This window comes from Oryzias latipes, chromosome 10, assembly GCF_053564925.1.
Source record: "Oryzias latipes strain Hd-rR chromosome 10, Olatipes_Hd-rR_3.1".
Lineage (NCBI taxonomy): Eukaryota > Metazoa > Chordata > Actinopteri > Beloniformes > Adrianichthyidae > Oryzias > Oryzias latipes.
The window spans coordinates 1,979,141-1,998,544 of NC_136246.1; the positions used below are offsets into that span (position 1 = coordinate 1,979,141).

At 41.5% G+C, this 19,404-nt stretch overlaps 1 protein-coding gene across 1 annotated transcript; it reads right to left on the reverse strand.

The window, feature by feature from the left end:
* Positions 1-15,743: 15,743 nt before the first annotated feature.
* nanos1 (nanos homolog 1) lies at positions 15,744-16,894 on the reverse strand. The gene is given in 1 exon segment (NM_001160469.1): positions 15,744-16,894. A coding segment is annotated over 1 exon segment (678 nt). The 5' UTR covers positions 16,799-16,894; the 3' UTR covers positions 15,744-16,120.
* Positions 16,895-19,404: the final 2,510 nt, after the last annotated feature.

Sequence of the window (19,404 nt, forward strand, 5' to 3'; positions counted from 1 at the left end):
GACTACAGCCATTTCCATCCTCTTCGCAAAGTCCACCACCATCTGTCCCTCCAGATTCCTTTCCTTCACACCAAACCTGCCCATCACCTCCTCATCACCTCTGTTGCCCTCACCAACATGCCCATTAAAGTCTGCTCCAATAACAACTCTCTCTCCTCTGGGGAAACTCTCTATGACCTCATCCAACTCACTCCAGAATCTCTCCTTCACTTCTAACTCACAGCCAACCTGTGGCGCATACCCACTGACTACATTCACCATCACCCCTTCAATTTCTAACTTTAGGCTCATCATCCTGTCTGAGACTCTTTTCACCTCTAGAACCCTGTTTACAAACTCCCCCTTCAGAATCACTCCTACCCCGTTTCTCTTCCTATCAACACCATGATAGAACAGTTTGTATCCTCCTCCAATACTACGTGCCTTGCTGCCCTTCCACCTTGTCTCCTGCACACACAGTACATCTACCTTCCTTCTCTCCATCATGTCTGCCAGCTCTCTGCCTTTCCCTGTCATTGTGCCAACGTTAAGAGTCCCTATTCTCAAACCTATGTTCCTGCCTTTCCCCTTCTCTCTCTGGCCACGGACCCTTCTGCCTCCCCTCTTTCTTCCACCAACAGTAGTCAAATTTCCACCGACACCCTGTAGGTTAACAGCATCGGTGGCGGTCGTTGTTAACCCGGGCCTCGACCGATCCGGTATGTCTAAAGTGTTGTGGATGATTCGCATGGTTATTTTGGCAATTTTTACGCCGGATGCCCTTCCTGACGCAACCCTCTCTATTTATCCGGGCTTGGGACCGGCACAGAAGTTACTGGCTTGCAACCCCTGTGGCTAGATTACCCTCATCAATAATGATACCCAGAAATAGCTAACCTCCTTGACTCTGTCAATTTTACTCTAATACCATCTATTTCAAATGAAATAGATTTTTATGTCTGTTGCTGAACATTGTTAAAATGTTTGTTTTTTTTGTAGTTTTGTGAGAAGTTGTTCACATAAAACCATTGTTTCATTATTTTTACCTCTATTTTCAGTTCTAAATTTTTAGTTATCAGTCGTCAGCTGAGACGATGATTTTAACCTTTGAATGGACTAACAATGTCATTTATATACAGACTGAATAATGTTGGTCCTAGGACAGACCCTTGAGATAATGCATCACAATGAACAACAAACATGTAATGACAGCTGAACGGATCATCTGGAAACTTCACATGCACTGTTTAGTAACAAAATATTTTTCTATGAGTCACACTGATTGAAGTTTTGCCAAAAGATATTGTGGATCCATTTTAGGTCAGGTAATCGGATCAAATCAGATCTTTCAAAACGAACCAAAATCGACTATAAATTGTATCGTCAATCACAAATATGATCTGAATCAAATTGTTAAAATGAGATGTTACATCTCTAGTCTGAGACAATGGTTCTTGACTGCAGAAAAGTAGTTTGTCCTCTCTGGGTGGGTGAAGATCTCCTGCCCCAGGTGGAGGGATTAGGTATTTTGGGGTCTTGTTCATGAGCAGGAGATTGACTGGCGGATTGATGCGGCATCCGCTGATATGCGGTTACTGATCCGGTGTGTTGAAAAGAGAGCTGAGTCAGAAAGCAAAGCTCTCAATTTACTTGTCGATCTTCGTTCCAATACTCACCTATTGTCATGAACTCTGGATCATGACCGACAATAACGGTTTTGCTCATTGTTTAGGCTCAATAGACTCATGCTTAGTCTAAAGTAACACAACTTTAGTATATGGTAACAACTGCTTTTGTTACCATGCCTCAAACACATGTACTTATACCAATTCTATATGCAATTCTACAACACTCTATTTCATTTATAAGACACTTCTGTCAGAAAGGTAATCTCAGGTTGCCACATGGAAAACACATGTATCCATAATACACATACACAAGCTCTCAGTTTAGCCATTTCAAAACCTTTGCAAGCACGAATGGAGGGAGAGCTAGAGGAAGAGGAAGAAGAAAAGGATGAAGAGGGTCGATGTCAAAGAGGCCATTAACAAACCCCTATTTCTGAATATTTAAAGTTCTTCTAATTGACAACATACAGTCTTGCAAAGCAGACTGGTTTTATTAAAATACTTAACACAAACTCGTATATCCTGCGAAATGAAGCAGTTCAACCCAAACTACTGTAGCATTACCAAAGTCAAACCTTTGCGCCCTAAGCACTTTGTGTTATATTTATATATGATAAGTGCTTTAAAAATAAAGTTTGATTTGATTTGATTTGATAATGGCACACACTTCATTCATAATATCTGATTTATGTCTATCCAGCACTGTTGGGCATTATGAAAAGCACTTTGATCTTTAGTATGCTTTGCCATAATACTAAATTAGTTCAAATTAAAGAGAATCCTTCAGATTGTACACATGCACAGAAAAATTAGTATTCAGACACTCGTGCTGTGAAACCCTTTTTTCTTACCAAACAAGTCAGTGCAACACATCCAGACCAGATGTATTTACATTTGACTGCACAAAAATATGCTCACTAAAAAAAATATTTTAGAAAAAGATGCAGCCTTAAGACATTGGAGAGAGTTGAGTAAATTGTACAGAACAATTGCATTGTTAGTGTATGACAGCAACCATTCATGAAGTAAACAGGAATCACCATCTAATACAATATGTCATGGGATGTACTACATAGTGCAAAAGAAGGTTTGGTTACCACACAGTACCTGTACTCCAATCAAAATGTCTGGATGACAGATGTGCAAGTAAAATGGCTCAAGTTGGGCCACACTCAGCTATGGGTTCCTCTGATGAAAGGATCAAAAATACATATCTCAAAAAATCTTTTATTGTTCATTGTTTTTGCTGTCTTACTGACACAGCAGTTCTTTTCAGCTGAGGTACCATTACTAATGCTTAAAGTAGCTTGAAAATATGTTTTTTTTTTGTCTTTGTCAATAATTTAACTAATGTTGAATCAAAATTGCCCCCCACCCCCGTAGCTCCACCCCTCTTCCTCATCCTGTCATTCTCACCCTCTGTTTTCTGCTTCCTCTCTCTGAAACAACCTCTAGTCTTCTAAAAATATCTATCAAAATCATTACAAAATTTGGAAATGAAAAATGTGTGTAAAGTTGAAAATGTATTTAGAGTTTGGGAGAATTATGAAGAGGCTTTGCTCTCTGTGTGTCACTTTCAATAATTGTTATATGTTTGTCATTTTTGTGTGTTAGCCATTTCAGCTTTTCTCAATTGTTTACACACAAATGTTGGTACTTGAGACGTAATGACCACATCATGTAACTCATGCACCAACCCCCTGAACCAATTCTGCTAAACTACAAGCACAAGTCCTGCTTTAACTTCATATTAGTTTTAAAACACACCTTTTTCTAAAGACCACACACCATTCTCTGCTTTTGTCACAATTTTCATGCAGAAAAAAGTTTTAGTCAAGGAACACACTGCCATTCAAAATATGCACTCATCACAAGGGCAAACACCGTCACACAGTTTTACAATTAGCAATCAGAGCATTGGCATGAAAGGGCAACAGGTGTGCTCTTCTATTTTGGAGCAATGGTTGCCAACATTGGGAATAGAGGCAGAGCCAAAGGAGTGAGAGGAAGAGGAGGAGTACCAGGAAGGACAAGGACCGTAATCTCTGATGAGATCTGAGCTACTTTGGTTGACGATGAGGGAGGCTGGGCAAAGAGTACAGGTACACTGCAGCATCCATCATCCGGACTTTCCAAAATGAGGACAGGTGTTTATCTCCCTCCATATTCTCCTCTCCTCAATCCTTTTGAGGATTTTTTTTTCTGAACCAAGAAAAGGCCGAAGTCATGTTGATGAATGGAGAGGTGTTTTCCATTCATCATAGTGTTTTACATCAGTGTTCAAATGTTTCTTATAACTGGCTATTCATATGATGGTCTGTGTGTGTCATTTGAAAACACAAGCGCGTTTTAAGAGGAAGTAACATTGTTTTCAATGTAAAGTTTCATTTTGCAGGAGAATTGAGGGGTTCTGCCCATTGTGTGTGTGTGTGTTTTTTTTTATTTGTTTGTTAAGTTTTGAGAATATGAGACGTGCTTTCAGAAAACGGGTGTAAACGATTGAGAAAAACTGTAAAAAAAAAAACTGGAAGAGCAACTTTGGTGGACCATAGCCTGACCAAGAAGGAAGCTGGGCAGAGTCCACCCACATCTAGGACTTCACAGTGGCATTCATAATAAGGACATTGCAACTGGAAAGCAGGTTTGGATGTATACGACTGCCATCCACATGCCCCTTATGCCTCTGCTGCAGGCAACAAGTCTGAGGCAACATTCACGTGACACAATCCATGGATGGGGATGGTTTGCAAAAGGAAACCTATGCAAAGGCCTAACAGGAGAGGACATTGGATGCAATGTTGGTGAGGTCCTATGGCCAGACCCCAACAGACGGTGGGAACCATGAGCAGTGTTAGGGCTAACGGATTACAAAGTAACAAATTACTGTAATTTATTACTTTTGTCAGGAACAGAGGAACAGAATGAATTACAGTTCAAATTAATTACGATAACTGGACTACAGAATGTTCTATCATAACTTAGGTTTTGTAGGCTCTTAACATTTTCTCTCTGTTAAATTAAACAAAATGAAGATAGTTTTTTGTTTTAAAGAGTTACTGGCGCATACGCACATACATGCACACGCTTAATTGGGGATTGGTTGAAGTACAGACATGGCGTCACTGCTTCAGTCACATTGCTTTCCAAACTGGCTCAAAGATAAGACGGAAAGACTTGCTGCAGGGAGTTCCCTCGCCCCCGCAGAACAGCAGGTGAGCAGCAGAGCGGAGACCCGCCCCGAGTACTGATGTGTCAGCTGCAAATGATACAACTCTAAAGTTGCCCCTTTGGTGTAAAAGACAAGAGCCGTGAGATGGTTTTTTTATAATATTTCACTGTTTCTTACTTTATTTTTCTCTGTAAGCTGCACGTGACCTGCATCTCTGGTCTTCATGAGTTTGTGATCAATGTGCCCCGCAGAGAAGGTGGGGGTAGTTCGGTAGACTCGCAGCAGCGCAGAACTTTGCTCAAAAGGCAGATGTAGAGAGAGAGAGAGAGAGAGGATTCAACTCACTGTAATGGAATACCTAAAATCAGCGAAAATAAACATGGAGGCAGTAAATAATTCTTGATTTCATATTTGATCGATGTAAATTAAGGCATAACAATTTTCCATATCTCCCTTTCAGCAGTCGCATAGACCACATGTGTGGTAACTTGTTTTTGTATCGTTTTTCAAACTGTTGTCTGAATTCTAATAAAACCAGGTTATGTCTAAAACCAGTTTCATCATTTGCATGAGGTCTTTGCTTTTAAAATAAAGTTATATGAAAACTTGAGGAGCTTGTTTGTGCTGTTTTTCCCTTATCAATTAGTATGGGACTGGAAAAAAGTAAAGTAACGAGCAGCAGGCATGTGTTATTTTGTTTTCACAGCTTAATTTTGACAAACAAATGTTAAAATTTAATAGTAGAGTTTGAGATGGACACATACAAATGCAATATTTTCCAGTGTTGTGTCATGTTTACTTGTGTGTTGAGTTTTGGCACAATGAGTGAAGTTTTGCTAAATGTGTTCAAACAATGGGGAAAAACTTAAACTTTGTATTGTTTCTTATTTTTTGCATTTGGCATTTCTAATACTTGGGGCATCTAAAGCACAGAGGTTCAGAAACATGCATGGCTGTCTAAATTGCACTAATGAGATGTCACAATCTTCATATCTGTTTTGTTTTACCTGTTGTGTCTTGTGTGCAGGGTGGCAGTGGGTTCTCCTGGAGGGGTCCACCCTTGCCTGTGGCTCTCCATGAGTGGCGCACAGCTGTCTGCACTTTAGGTTACTTAGTCTGAGCTTTTTTGAAGTGTGTCCGTTTCTGCTCCCAACGTGAGAGGCTTTGTTTGTGCGTGCTAGGGATGGGAGATGAAGCCCCATGAAGCTTTCATAGGCTTCATGCCATTGGGCCAGAAAATTGAAACAACCATTTTGGGCTTTAAAACCACACAGAACAGCGGCATCTGGTGGCGGATTGGACGCATATTGATTGATTGATTGATTTATTTAAGTGTCATGCACTAATGTGCCCAGCCCACACGGGCTTATATGACACTGAAAAACAAAACAAAATACACAATACATAAAGATACATCCCCATCACAAAAAAAAAAAAAAAAAAAAAAAAAAAAGAATCCAATAACCAATAACCCCCCTAATCAGAGTCTAACAGAATACATAGTGTCCATTCTTATTGTCCATGCTTTTGACACAAAATTTGCCAAACAAAAGATTTCATTTTCAAAAAGCCAACGTAAAATTTTGTCTTCAGATAACCAAAACAAATCTGGACATTTCTTTTCTATGACGTCATACATACAAAGTCTCTGTTTCTCATACAAAGGGCAATAAAACAAAAAATGAAATTCATCCTCCACCACTCGCAGCTCACAGACCTCACAGAGTCTTTCCTCCTCAGGAATGCCTTTAAAACGCCCTACTTCCACCTGTAGGGGGAGCACTCCTACAGGTGGAAGTCCTTAACATTATCTATCTTACATTTCAAACAATTAAAAAATAATGATTGTAGGTTCACAGAGGACAGAATGTTCAACACATCTTTACACCAGGGATAAAAATGAGCTCTATCCCAATCAAATATTTTACGTGCAAGTCTCTCTGCAGGTAAAGTCACCAGCCGGTTCCATAATCTGAGAACTTCTGCTCTTTGTTTGATCACACAAGGTTCCCCCCCCATGTCCCCCTCAATGGCGGCTTTAGTGGTGAACCTGTGTACACCCAGAAAATATCTAATTGCCAAGTATTGAACCTTGTCACACTCAGGAGCGTCTTCATAACCCCAGACTCCTGCAGAATAAAATAACACAGATCCCACCATGGCATCGAACAATTTACCAAACGTGTCAAAACTCAACTCAGGACAAACCTTCATCTTATTTATCACTGCACCAAGCGCCCTCCCAGCAGAATCTGATATCATCTGCTTCAACTAAGATCTTTCTCCTGGTAACACTTTAATTTGGAAATTATGATATAAAAAAAACCCAACGTAAAACGCAATGTGTGAGGATTTCTGTGAGAAGTGCTTTTCCTGACACTGCAAAACATAGATCACAAAAAAAGCGCAAGGCAAAATTGTAAAATGCTGGTCTCAAACTCATGACGTCTAACTTTGTCATAAAGCTATCTATAGTGTGACTGTTGTCTTTATAAAACCACCCCTTTTATAAATAATGTTAATAGTGTATTACCTTATTAGGATCAAAAACCAAGTTGAAATGATCCCAAGCCACAGAACGTGTTTTACTAGGAGCCATGGTAAAGTGTAGCGAACTAGTAGGGAAACATTGTTTGGGATTCATTTGTGTTTGTAGCGCGTCCAACTGTTCAAACACAAGTGACATCTGAACCGTAGTTCAACCAGACAATGCATTCGGCACTTCATACGTCATCAACCACATGATCTGCGCTAGTTGACACGCGACCCAAAACAGTGTGTCGAACCATGAAGGTGAGATGAGCGCAGACGCGTCTGTGTCAAACAGGCCATCCCTAGTCTGTGCATAAAGTGGGATGATGACTTGTCTCAACTGTTTATAGTTGTCCTACATTCTTTGAACTTGTAGTAGAAAACTTAATCTCAGTTTAAATTTCTTAGATAAAAATATGGAGGACCAACATTAAAGTCAGAGGTCATCCATCCTGAGAGTAACAGCAAGCATCCCATGATGTAACATTTTTGATAAAGCTTTTTTCTGCTCAATTAAAATAAAAAATAATTAGGAAAAATATAGTCAAATTTCAGGCTTACTTCAAAAAAGGGGTTTTGCTGTCGTCACATTTGATCACAGAATCTCTACGTTTTGGATTAGAAACTTGTACAGTTTCTGTCGCTTAGGTGATGAATGTAGGTGTGTGATTCGTTCAGCTAGTTTATTTGCATCTGCTTGTAGTTCTCTTTAACACAAATGTTTGGTGTGTTGAGGTGTACTTTTGTCATTGAAACTAAAATGCAGAAATGCCTGCAAAAGGCAATAAAATAAAATATTTTCTGAATATGGTGTTTTAGGATTAGGGTGAATAATACAGATAATAAATCAAGAGATGGTTTTAGTTAATAATTCACAATAAAGCCAGTCCTTTTTTTGGAAAGATGTGTTGACAAATCTCATTGTTTACCCTTCTAAATGCAGGTGATTCCAGCATCAAACACAAGATGGGGTCAGAGATCCATCCATTCATTTTCTTAACCCACTCAGTCCCGTGACACTGCCAGAGCCTACCCTGACTACTGTTGGACAAAGGCGGGGCACACCCTGTCTCAGCATTGAAATCAGCACTGAAATCTGTTAAAGTGAAGACAAACCAATGTTTGCATCATTTTGTTCACACAACAAATTGATTTGTTATTATTAACAATAAATTAGATTTGTACAGTGCTTTAAATGGCACACAAAGACGCTTTACAACACATCAGTAAAAAAACCATGAGCTAATACAATGAAAATAAAAGCATAAAAATGACAGAATAAAAATTAAAAGCTATTTTAAAAAGATGAGTTTTTAGTGATTTTTTTAAAACATTGCGAGGTCAGTGCAGTCTCTGAGACGTTGGGGCAGAGGCTTCTAGAGGGTCGGGGCAGCAATGGAGAAGGCTCTGTCTCCCCAGGTTCGATACTTGGTCCGACAGGGGAGGGACAAAAGGTTTGCATCAGAGGAGTGCAGAGAGTGGGATGGAGTGTGACGCTGGAGCAGATCACTCAGGCGGGGGGGGGGGGGCAGGTTATGAAGGGCTTTGAAGGTGTTGAGGAGAACTTTGAATTGGATGCACTGAGCGATGGGGAGCCAGTGAAGGTTCTGGAGGACGGGTTTGAGGTGTTCACGAGAGCGGGTGTGTGTGAGCAGACAGACAGCAGAGTTCTGAATGTATTGCAGCTTATTTATTATTTTGGAGGATGTACTATGGAGTGTGCTGTTACAGTAATCTAACCGGGAGGCAATAAAGGCATGAATGAGGGTTTCAGCAGCAGAAAAATAGTGGGAAGAGCAGAGACAGGGGATGTTTTTCAGGTGGAATCACGCAGACCGGGTTATTTGGTTAACATGTTGTTCAAATGATAGATTGGTGTCAAAGAGAAGCCCAATGTCACGAATGACTGGCCACAGAGAAAGTGTGGTGTTGTTAAAGTTTAACTGAAAATTTGGAATCGATTTTGTGATGATTTTGGGGTCAATTGAGACTATGTCTGTCTTATCACAGTTGAGATTTGAGAAAATTGTGTTCAAGCTGTGCTTTGATGTCTGTTAGACAGCGGGTGAGTATGAAGTTGTGGAGCTGATGGATTTGGTGGAGATGTATAGTTGTATATCATCAGCAAAACAGTGAAAACTTAGACCATGCTGGAGGATGATGTTGCCAAGGGGAACGAGGTAAAGGATGAACAGGACTGGACCAAGCACCGAACTTTGGGGAACACCTTGCAACAGAGGAGCAGTGGAGGATGAGCAGTGGTTTCCCTGATAAACTGTTGACGGTTGGTGAGGTAGGACTGAAGCGACTCAAGCAGAGCAGAGCCGGTGATGTTGAGACAGTTCTTGAGGTGGGAGAGCAGGATGGAGTAACTGATGGTGTCAAATGCTGCAGTGAGGTCCGGGAGAATGAGGATGGAGAGCTGTCCAGAGTCGGAGGAGAGAAGGATGTCATTGGAGACTCTGAGCTGAGCTGTTTCAATGCTTTGTTGTTGCCAAAAACCAGATTGAAAGGGTTCAAACTGATTATTAGAGTTTAGATGAGATTTGAGCTGGGGGGCAACCACTCATTCAAGTATTTTGGACAGAAATGGCAGGTTGGAGATGGGACGGAAATTTTCAATATTGTCGAAGTCAAGAGCAGGTTTTTTCAGGATGGGGGTTATAGCTGCCAGCTTGAGAGACTGGAGCACAGTACCAGAGCAGAGTAAAGAGTTAATTCTTGTTGTTAGTGGAGAGATGATGGGACAGCAACCTTTAACAAGGGTGGAAGAAATGGGGTCCAGAATGCAGGTGGAGGCTTTGAAACCTCAGCAGCTTGCTGAGTTCCACAGAGGAGACAGAGAAGAATTCAGAGAGCTGCTTAGTGGAGGAGGGGGCCAACGTTTCAGGGGGGGGTCTCTGTTGGGAGGGAGGGAGCTGCAGATTGTGTTGATTTTGGATTGAAAATGGGGCAGGAAGGAGTTGCACTTGGTCACAGTGAAAGATGAAGAGGAGTTATCATTGGGCTTCAGGATTTTGTTTATGGTAGAAAACAAAGTTTTTGAATGATTGGAGCTGGAATGAATGATGTTGGAGAAATAGGATGACCGGGCAGTATTGAGGCCATTCTTGTACTGGTGATTGAAATCAATGTACATCAGGAGATGTACAGTTAGTCCAGTTTTGCGATGCAGTATCTCAAGCTGTCGTCGGCGGGATTTCATGGTGCCTAGTTCAGAGGTGTACCAGGGTGCTGTGTGGATGAATGAGACATTTTTTGTTTTAGTGGGAGCCAACTGGCAGGAGGAGAGTGTGCTATTGTAGTAGTTTACATGTTCGGTAGGGTTATTAGACGGGGGGAGGAGAGACAGACATTTTAGCAGCAAGGGAGGCTGACAGTGCATCAGGAGAGACAGATTTGTGGTTGCAAAAGGTTATCTTGCACTTGATTATGGGTGCAAGGAGAAGACATTTAATGTCCAGAATATGGATAGGTGGACAGATATATGAAGGTTTTGACTGGAAAGATTGTGAACCAAGATGCCAGTTGTGCAGATGAGATCTGAAAGGTTAGTAGTCACTGTGGAGATTATCAGCAAGAATATAGTCCTCTGTTTTATCATTTGAAATATATGCTCAAATCATGATAAACAATTATTGGGACATTTTGAAGACCAAATCAAATAGCACAGTAAATCATGCCCCATTTTATTTAGTCAAATTTTATTCAGTCAAACTGTCCTTTAAAGCTGTGCTTTGTATATAACTCAGTGTTCCCCTCTCTGTTTTATTCTAAAACATGTATTTGTTCAAGAACAGCATTTCTTTCATTTTAAGGCTTGCTGTTGGACCGTCCCATTCCTTTCTAGTTTAAGGCTTGTTTGCCTGCTGGCTGGCTTTCCATCCATCTGGAAATGGTACAAAAGCACAGTTGTACAGGAAGCTTCTGCAATTTCCTCCCTCTTGCGTCACAAGCACATTACTGTGCTTCTCACTAAAAACCACAACCACATGGGATTGAGTGTAGTGCTTAAATTTTCCCACCAACAAGAACACATACATTGTGCTGAAGGTTTACAGTGAATGGACAGTTGGCCCAAGTCTTTTGTTTGAAACCAATGAATTTTAAACAAAATTTAGATGAAACGCATGTCCAACCTTCTTCATCATCTCGTTTCACCATTGTACCACCTGCCATTACCGTTTAGCATGTTCCACAACCGTACTGTAAGACATTTGTCTATTCTAATCAACATTAAATGTTCAAAACTGTATAAATCAAAAGCCAACAGCCCACAATCCAGAATTTGAACAGCAAAACTGGGACACGTTTCCTGTCAATGCTTGAAAGATTAGAAACTTTGGGCAAAGAAGTTTTCAGTCAGTCACCAATTGTGCAAGTTCCCCCACTTAAAATGATGAGAAGGGTCTGTAATTTCCATCATAGGTAAATCTCAACTATGAGAGACAAAATGAGAAAAAAAATCCAGAAAATCACATTGTCTGATTTTTTTTAAGTAATTTATTTGTAAATTATTTTAGAAAATAAGTATTTGGTCAATAACAAAAGATCAATCCATACTTTGTAAAACCCTTTATTGGCAATGACAGCAATCAAACTTTTTTTTCCAAGTCTTTACAATGTCTTTACAATGTTGCTGGTATTTTGGCCCATTCCTCCATGGAGATATCCTCTAGAGCAGTGGTGTTTTGGAGCTGTCTCTGGGCAACACAGACTTTCAACTCCCTCCAAAGATTTTTAATTCAATATTTTTCTCAAAATTTTTTCTTCAATGCCCTTGCTGATGGAAGGAGATTTTCATTCAAAATCTGACCATACATGGCCCAGTTCATTCTTTCCTTCACACAGTGCCATAGAAGAAGAAAGAAAAAGAAAAATTTAAGTTTTCAACATAGACACCATCCTTTGATCAAAGACAAATGGGCTCACATTCCTGTTGCACTGCCATCGTTAGGTTGAGGGTGTGGGAGAGAATGTAAACAAAGGGATGATGGGAAATGAGGGCAGGCCAACGGTTGTGGGCGGGACGCCATCCGTCCTGACCACAACTGTGAGAGAAATTTCTGATTAAATTTTCAATGAGAGCTTACAGCCCCTCATAGCCCCAAGCTAACATGGGCGGTGCAACAAAGGTGTAGAGAAATATCAGAGTTATCCAGTTTTGATCCAGATTCCAGCTCAGAGGAGGAAAACAAAGACGTACATGGATCTATTTGAACAAAGACGTACATGGATCTATTTGAGCCCCCAGGCCACAGGACAGGTGTGCTTTGCCGTACCAGGCGGCAGCCATGGGGGCCTCCGTTCGCCGGACACCGAGACACGGGCCAAGGACGAAGCCAGGGCCCAGAGAACCCATGAGCCGCCCACCACCCAGCCGGAGCCCCGTCTTCGCAAGCCAGCCCTGGCACCCCACCCAAGCAACCCAGAGATCATACTCCCTAGCGCCGCACGCCGGACCACCACTACAGCCGACAGGATACCCACAAGCCCGGCCGCCCTGAGAGGAACAGGCGGGAGAAGACCGGCCGCCCCTCCCCGACCCCACCGATGCATGGTGGTGTGGGTGTGCTGTGTGTGTGCTGCAGGTAAAATAGGAGGTCTCCAGTGTGGCGGGCCCCACCGCTGCCAAGCAGCAGAGCCCCCCCCCTCCGGGGTCCCTCTTTGTGTGGTGTGTATTTGCTGTGTGTGTGGTGCTAACATGCAGTGTGTGTGTCTAAAGTGGAAGTTAAAATTGTGGTGCTGACCAGTGAAAGATGAGCACGGATGTTTCACCGTACCCCCCTCCACCAGACCATCCCCACAAAGCCCTAAATCAATCAAGGTGTCTAATGTGCAAGTAACAGTGGAATGGAGGGGGGGGCGCCGACGTGACCCGAGAGAGAGACCGCCCACAGTGAGCCCCGCCAGTATGACCCACCCATCCAGTTCCTGGAAACAGCAGTTTTTTTCTCTGCTCCTGATTCACCACAATAAATGAAAAAATAAATATATTTTTTCACCAAAATGAAAAAACAAATACTCATAAATGCAGTTTTTGTCACGGTGCCTCTGGCAGCTCTCCTCCCCCTCCCCTCTCTGCTCTGCTCCTGAGGACTCTCAACTGTATCCACTCATCACATCAATCTCCAGCAGTCTGAAGGAGGTCCAGATCCAGCATTCATCACCAATTCGTTGCTCCTGTTAATATTTTTCCTATGCCTTGTTTCCAGGAAATACATACCAAGAGTGTTTACCTGGGATTCATCTTCAAAGCTATCGGTCCTCCTCAATCACGCAAGGATTCCTGCTCATGGCAAACCCTCCAGCCACGCCAAGACTCCAAGTCAGGATTCCCTGTTTCTCATCCTGTGACTCATCAGCAATCCTCAGCCGTCACCCATGCCATTGGATCTGCGTCCTGCAAAAATAAATCTAACTTACCTTACACTCTCCTGTTGTTCTTCCGGGTTCCAGCATCTGGGTCTGTCTTGGCTCTTTGAAATCATGACAGTTTTAATCTTAAATTTATTAAGACATGTCCTCCCTCATGAGAAAAATTGCTACAAGATCATGTAAGAAACACCACAAACACAATTTTCACTGGAATGGGTCTTCAGTGAATGTCCTGCTGTCATGATATAGGTTTTGCAATGTTAAAAACATTTGTAATTATGACATTTTTTTTTTTACTAGTGAGAGACCTTTCATTCTATCTTATTTCACCTCTATCCGAGCAGATGAACTCATGTATATGTAGTAACAGCTGCTCAACTGTTTACCACATTAGCTATCCTTCCAGAAATCATGCAAAAGCCTGTTTGTCTCTTACATGTTGTCTGCAACAGCCATTTCACAGATGGCAGGCATAGGGCCAAGGGAGTTATCTATTCTTCCACTTTTCACACAATCTGTTTGAATGGCTGAGTGTCATGTGCCAATACATTCCTGTGTGGGCACCCCCCCCCCCCCTTCTATACAACAGAACAACTGTGGAGCTGTTTGCCTTCCCAAGTCAAATCTTTCAGATATGAGAGCAACAGATCATTTTGAGTTGGAGCAGAGGTCTCAGAGGCAAGTCTTTCTATTTCAAATGCAGGATTTGCAGGACTTTCACGTTTTTGGCTGAGCAGTCATCACCAGGCCAATTACTGCTCACAAAGACATTTCTCTCTTGCCATCCGCTCTCATGCTTAATTTATTCAGACAACATTAAAAATGTATGGATGTGTTAGTGAAAAAGTAATCCAAGACTCAAAGGAACTTGCTTCTGTAAAGAAATCTTTCTAAATCCCTTCAGTTAGCCACAGTCTAAATCACTGACAAAAACAAAACCACATAGCACAGTTTTATCATACAATTTTTATTTCTCTAGTGAACTTATTCTGCACAGCAGCATATACAGTAAAACATAAATAACACATTTCTTCAGTGTTTCTTTTTCTCTCATTCATTTAATTAAAAAGCTCTGTCAAAAGTGGCGAATGCTGACAGCCTTTTTCAACAGCCACACTCTTTATGCAACAGTGGAGCACTAAACTTTCAAAAGTACGGGAATTTTCACTATTTACAGACAAACCCCTTTCGGTGAACAATGTCTATAGCTTATAGAAATTTGCTTCCATTACATTAAAAGCATCAAAATGAAAATGTAATTATGTTATACAAAGATCAAAAATACTATCAAAACCCTTATTAATAAATGACAGCACTAAAACATTAAACTGCTGTTAAATTTACATGTAAGAAGAACATCCTGTTGAGGTAGCGCCCTCTAAAGTCACTTGTGTTGTTAAAATACTGAAGAAACATCACAGTATTTAACAGCAAATCTTTTGTCTTCAATGCAGATCTAGTCCTTTGGTAAACAAAACTGTCAGAAATGAGCCGTCCTAGTGGACTAAATTAAACATTCATTAACAGCCCTTTTTCCTATTTCTGGAGCTCTTCAGATAATAAGTCATGTTGTCACGTTTATTTTTTGATGACACGTGTTCATTGCGATCAAAATAGATTTGGTTGTATATTAGTATTTTATTGTATTAAATAAGCTGACAAGTTCTAAATGTTTCATCTAAACATGTTATCAAAGGTAAAAAGGTCCATTCAGAAAATAAAATTCTGAATGTTTTATCAAACTACAAAAATTTAGTCTCACTCATATTTGGGAATGTAGCAAAATAAAATGTGAAGCATTGATGTGCGTGTGAGACACCAGATATGTTCTCATCTCCTGGAATAGGAACAAAAATCTGGCATGGCAACAAGTGATTAAAACATTCCCCAGTGAATATGATCTCTAGACAGAGGCTGCATTGTCTTTTTCCTCCTGCCTCACGGATCGAATTTCAACTTTTCAGGCAAGTTAGAAAAAATGTTGGAGTTTTGCACAGACTGACGGGATCAAAGAGTTCCTCTTTCAGTCCGATGCACACAAATATTCATTAATAACACATTCTTGAGCTTCTTTAATGGCAAACAAAACTTTGGTTTTCTGAGACAGAAAAGAAAGCAGAGCTTAGCTCAGCATACAAAAAACTTGGTAGATATAGATAATGACATCCATCCGTTTTGCAAACTTACAAATAACAAAATACTTTTTTTAAAATGTAGTCACACTTAGTCATTATTTATTTGTGTGTAAATGCTCAGAAGCCTAAGAACTCCAGAGAAAAATAAATCTATATGTAAGTAGAGAACTAGAAAAATACGACCTCTTAAAAAAGTCAAACTATTATGCTCGTAAAATTTGGATAAAGGCTTGTAACGAAATGAAAACAGTCATCTGGAAACATTTCAGTGCAAATGAATCAACGTTTAGTCTTCCTGCTTAAAATATTTTCATCCTCTTACCCCCCACAGCCCTCCCCCCTTTCAGTGGTCGCTGCGTCGGCTGCTCTCTGGACAGCGGGCAGTATTTGATGGTGTGGGCATTGTCTCCGTTGGCACTGCACAGGGGGCAGGTGTACGCCCGCAGGATCGGGCACACCACCCTGCCGTCGGGCATCTTCAGGACGTGAGAGCCAAATATTTCCTCCGGGGCGCCGTTATTTCGACAGAAGACGCAGATTTTGGGCTCCTGCTTGCTCCTGGAAGCAGGTTTGCGCACTTTCCTCTCCATGCCAAGCAGGTCGAAACTCGGAAAGCTCCCTCTAAAACTCACATCCCGCTCCGGGAGCTGGACGCCGAGCTGGTTATGGAAGGGCCTCAGGATGGAGAAGGGCTCTTTCAAATCCAGGAGGGAGGTCGGCGGGGGGCTTCTGGACGGGCAGCAGCACTTGAGGTGCCCAGTCTCTCCAGCGCCACCGACGACGCACGAACAAGGCGGAGAGTCATCCAAACCCAGGGTGGCTTTCAACGACTCAGTGATGGAGTTGGGATTTGGATGCAAACTCAGTTGATTGCTCTTCGTAACCAGAGTCGTCAGTCCAAGATAGTCATTCCAGAAATTAAAAGTGTAGTCATAAGGGCTGCGCGCATTTAGGTAGCTGTGGCTGAGAAACTCCATGGCCAGTAAAGGCGAAATAGCAGGCAGTTTAATCCGCGAAATCTAACAGCCTGGGATAGGTCTCCAGAGTCCTCATTCAGCGTTCCTGGGCTGTTGAGCGTCCCGCAAACAGGCTTTCTGCTTATAAGGACACGGGAGGCGGGGCCCCCTCCCCTCAGAACCCAGACTGCACCCTGCGCTAAGGCTCTTTTTCTTACCCTCTTTCTTTTTTAATTGGAGAGTTTCTCTATCCTGCTGACATGCGCTTTACGAGATCAATCAGGGTTTAGGATCCGGCACTTTCCTGCAAAAGGATATTTTATTTTCTCTAATGGACAGAAATGCCGACTTTTTTATTTTTATTTTATCATAATTTTTAGTGCTGCACTTATTTTACCACTGCATAAAGGCAACACGAATTTACGACCGTACTCCCATCAGATTTGGAGAGAGTTCTTCAACAGGGGGCAGTATGACGCAATAAAGGTCAAGAACCTGAGCACCTCTTTCTCCATACAGAAGCCAGCCCAGAAAACAAGTCAGTCTGTTCTGCTGTCACTGAGCACGTTAAGGGAATGTGATTCCAACGCAATCAGCTCTCTTTGTTTTTCCCTTTAGTGAAATTTAACCAAAAACCGGCTACAAGAGCAGCTCATGAGAAACAGCTGATACTCAATACACAAGCAGAATGAAATACTGAGCTTATCTTAACAAAATCCATAAAGAAGTAACTAATGTGCTGATGACAGCTTCACCCATTCTTATTCATGAAATTGTTAAAGGCAAAGATCTGCAGATCATTACTTTTGAGAGTGTGAATTTGTTTTCCTTGATTCCTATACAACCACCCACAACATGGTTTAAATCATTAGATACATCCATATCCAAGTTTTTATGGAAAAATAATCACCAGGAATCAGCTAAAAAACTTTAAAAAATGTTAAATCCCCTCGGTGGGTTATATTTCCTAACTTTTACGATAACTTCCTTGGTCGTAGATTTCAATATATTTTAAAATTGTATAATAATAATCCAGCAGATCACTCATGGATAGATGTAGAACAGTCACTATGTGAAGAGATTGAACTATCAGATCTTCCCTTTATTAGCAGCTCCATCAAGCGCTACATTTGCTTCAACGTCAAAACGTTAACAGCCTGGTGTGATTTCCTTTAGATGAATAACTCTACGCTCACGCCGAGCAAACCAACACCCGTTTGGAACAGTCCTGACATCCTGATGAGCAAGAATGCTTAACTTTCCAGCCTGGAAGGCTAACGGAATTACACATCTAGAACATATTATTTAAGATAAAATCTTTTGAAAACTTGAAAGGACGGTATGAATTAGGAATAAAAACTTTCTGAGAATATCAGCAACTAAAACCAGTAATAAGTGGAAGGTTTAACCTGAGTGTCAGAAGTCAGAACTCTGTCCCCCCCTATGGTCACCAGGAGGAACAATCTCCAGAGGTCTAAACACACTACATCTCCCAGCAACCCCAGCACACACTTCCTGAATGCTGCATCCCTGACTCCTATTTCACCCAATCAATCACAGCATCCTCTGCACAGGGTGAAGCTCAGTGCAAAGCATTGTTTTGCTACTCTGCCTTCCTTACTGAGTGTTATATCTGGATCAGAGCCTCCGTTTCCTGAGCCTGTTTCTGATTCTGTTTGCCTGCCGCCTGCCCCAAATCTTGCCTGGATCCTGATTACCCTGATTTAGCGTTGTGGAGTTTTAGCTGAGCTAATAAACCTGTTGCAGTTTGATCCAGCCGTCTGCCTGTTCTTGTGACACTGAGAGAGATAAATTTGACACTCCCTGATCCAGTGAATGCATTTCTGAAACTAATATACTGTCTAAACTATATAGGAATATATATAAAATATATATATTTATAAGTAACATTGGAAACCAAGTTACCTTGTCAACAAAGAAGTGGGATTCAGGCTTGGGTATTAATACAGATGACTCTTTTCTGGTCTCAGATTTGCTCAAACAATTTTAGACTAACCAGAACTCCCAACCTGCAGCTCATGCAGTAGAAAACTCTTCATAGAACTCACTACAGGACAAAGGATGGGTCTCAAAGAATCAGACACTTGTAACAGCAATACCCCGTATAATAATCTGCATGCACTGTGGCTCTGCACATCAGTCTCATTGCTTTGGCAGAAGGTGTGTGTAGATCTGTCAACTTGTTTTGACATTCCTATCACAGCTTCTCCATCTCTCTGTGTACTTGGTGATATGAGCGCCATCAGTATAGAGGAAAGATCAAAATCCTTCATCTTTACTGCTCTTTGCATACCTAAAAAAACAATAATAGTTAACTGAAAGAGTAAAACCAGCATCAGTTATAACCAATACTAGAATCTACTTTTGGATCATATCAGCTTGAAGTTAACAGCAACAGCGAACATAAACAACATAGAAGAACTTCAGTCCCTCTGGTCCCATGTAAGTGACACCTAGTGGGGCTGGGTGGCTCCTCCCCGGGGCCTGTTGATGGGGGTGTACTGTTCTGTCTGGGCTCAGGGGGTTTTCCAGGGCAGAGGTATGGGGGCTCCGCCATCTGGGACGGGATCACTGCCTGGGACGGGGTGGGGGATTTGCCTCTGTAG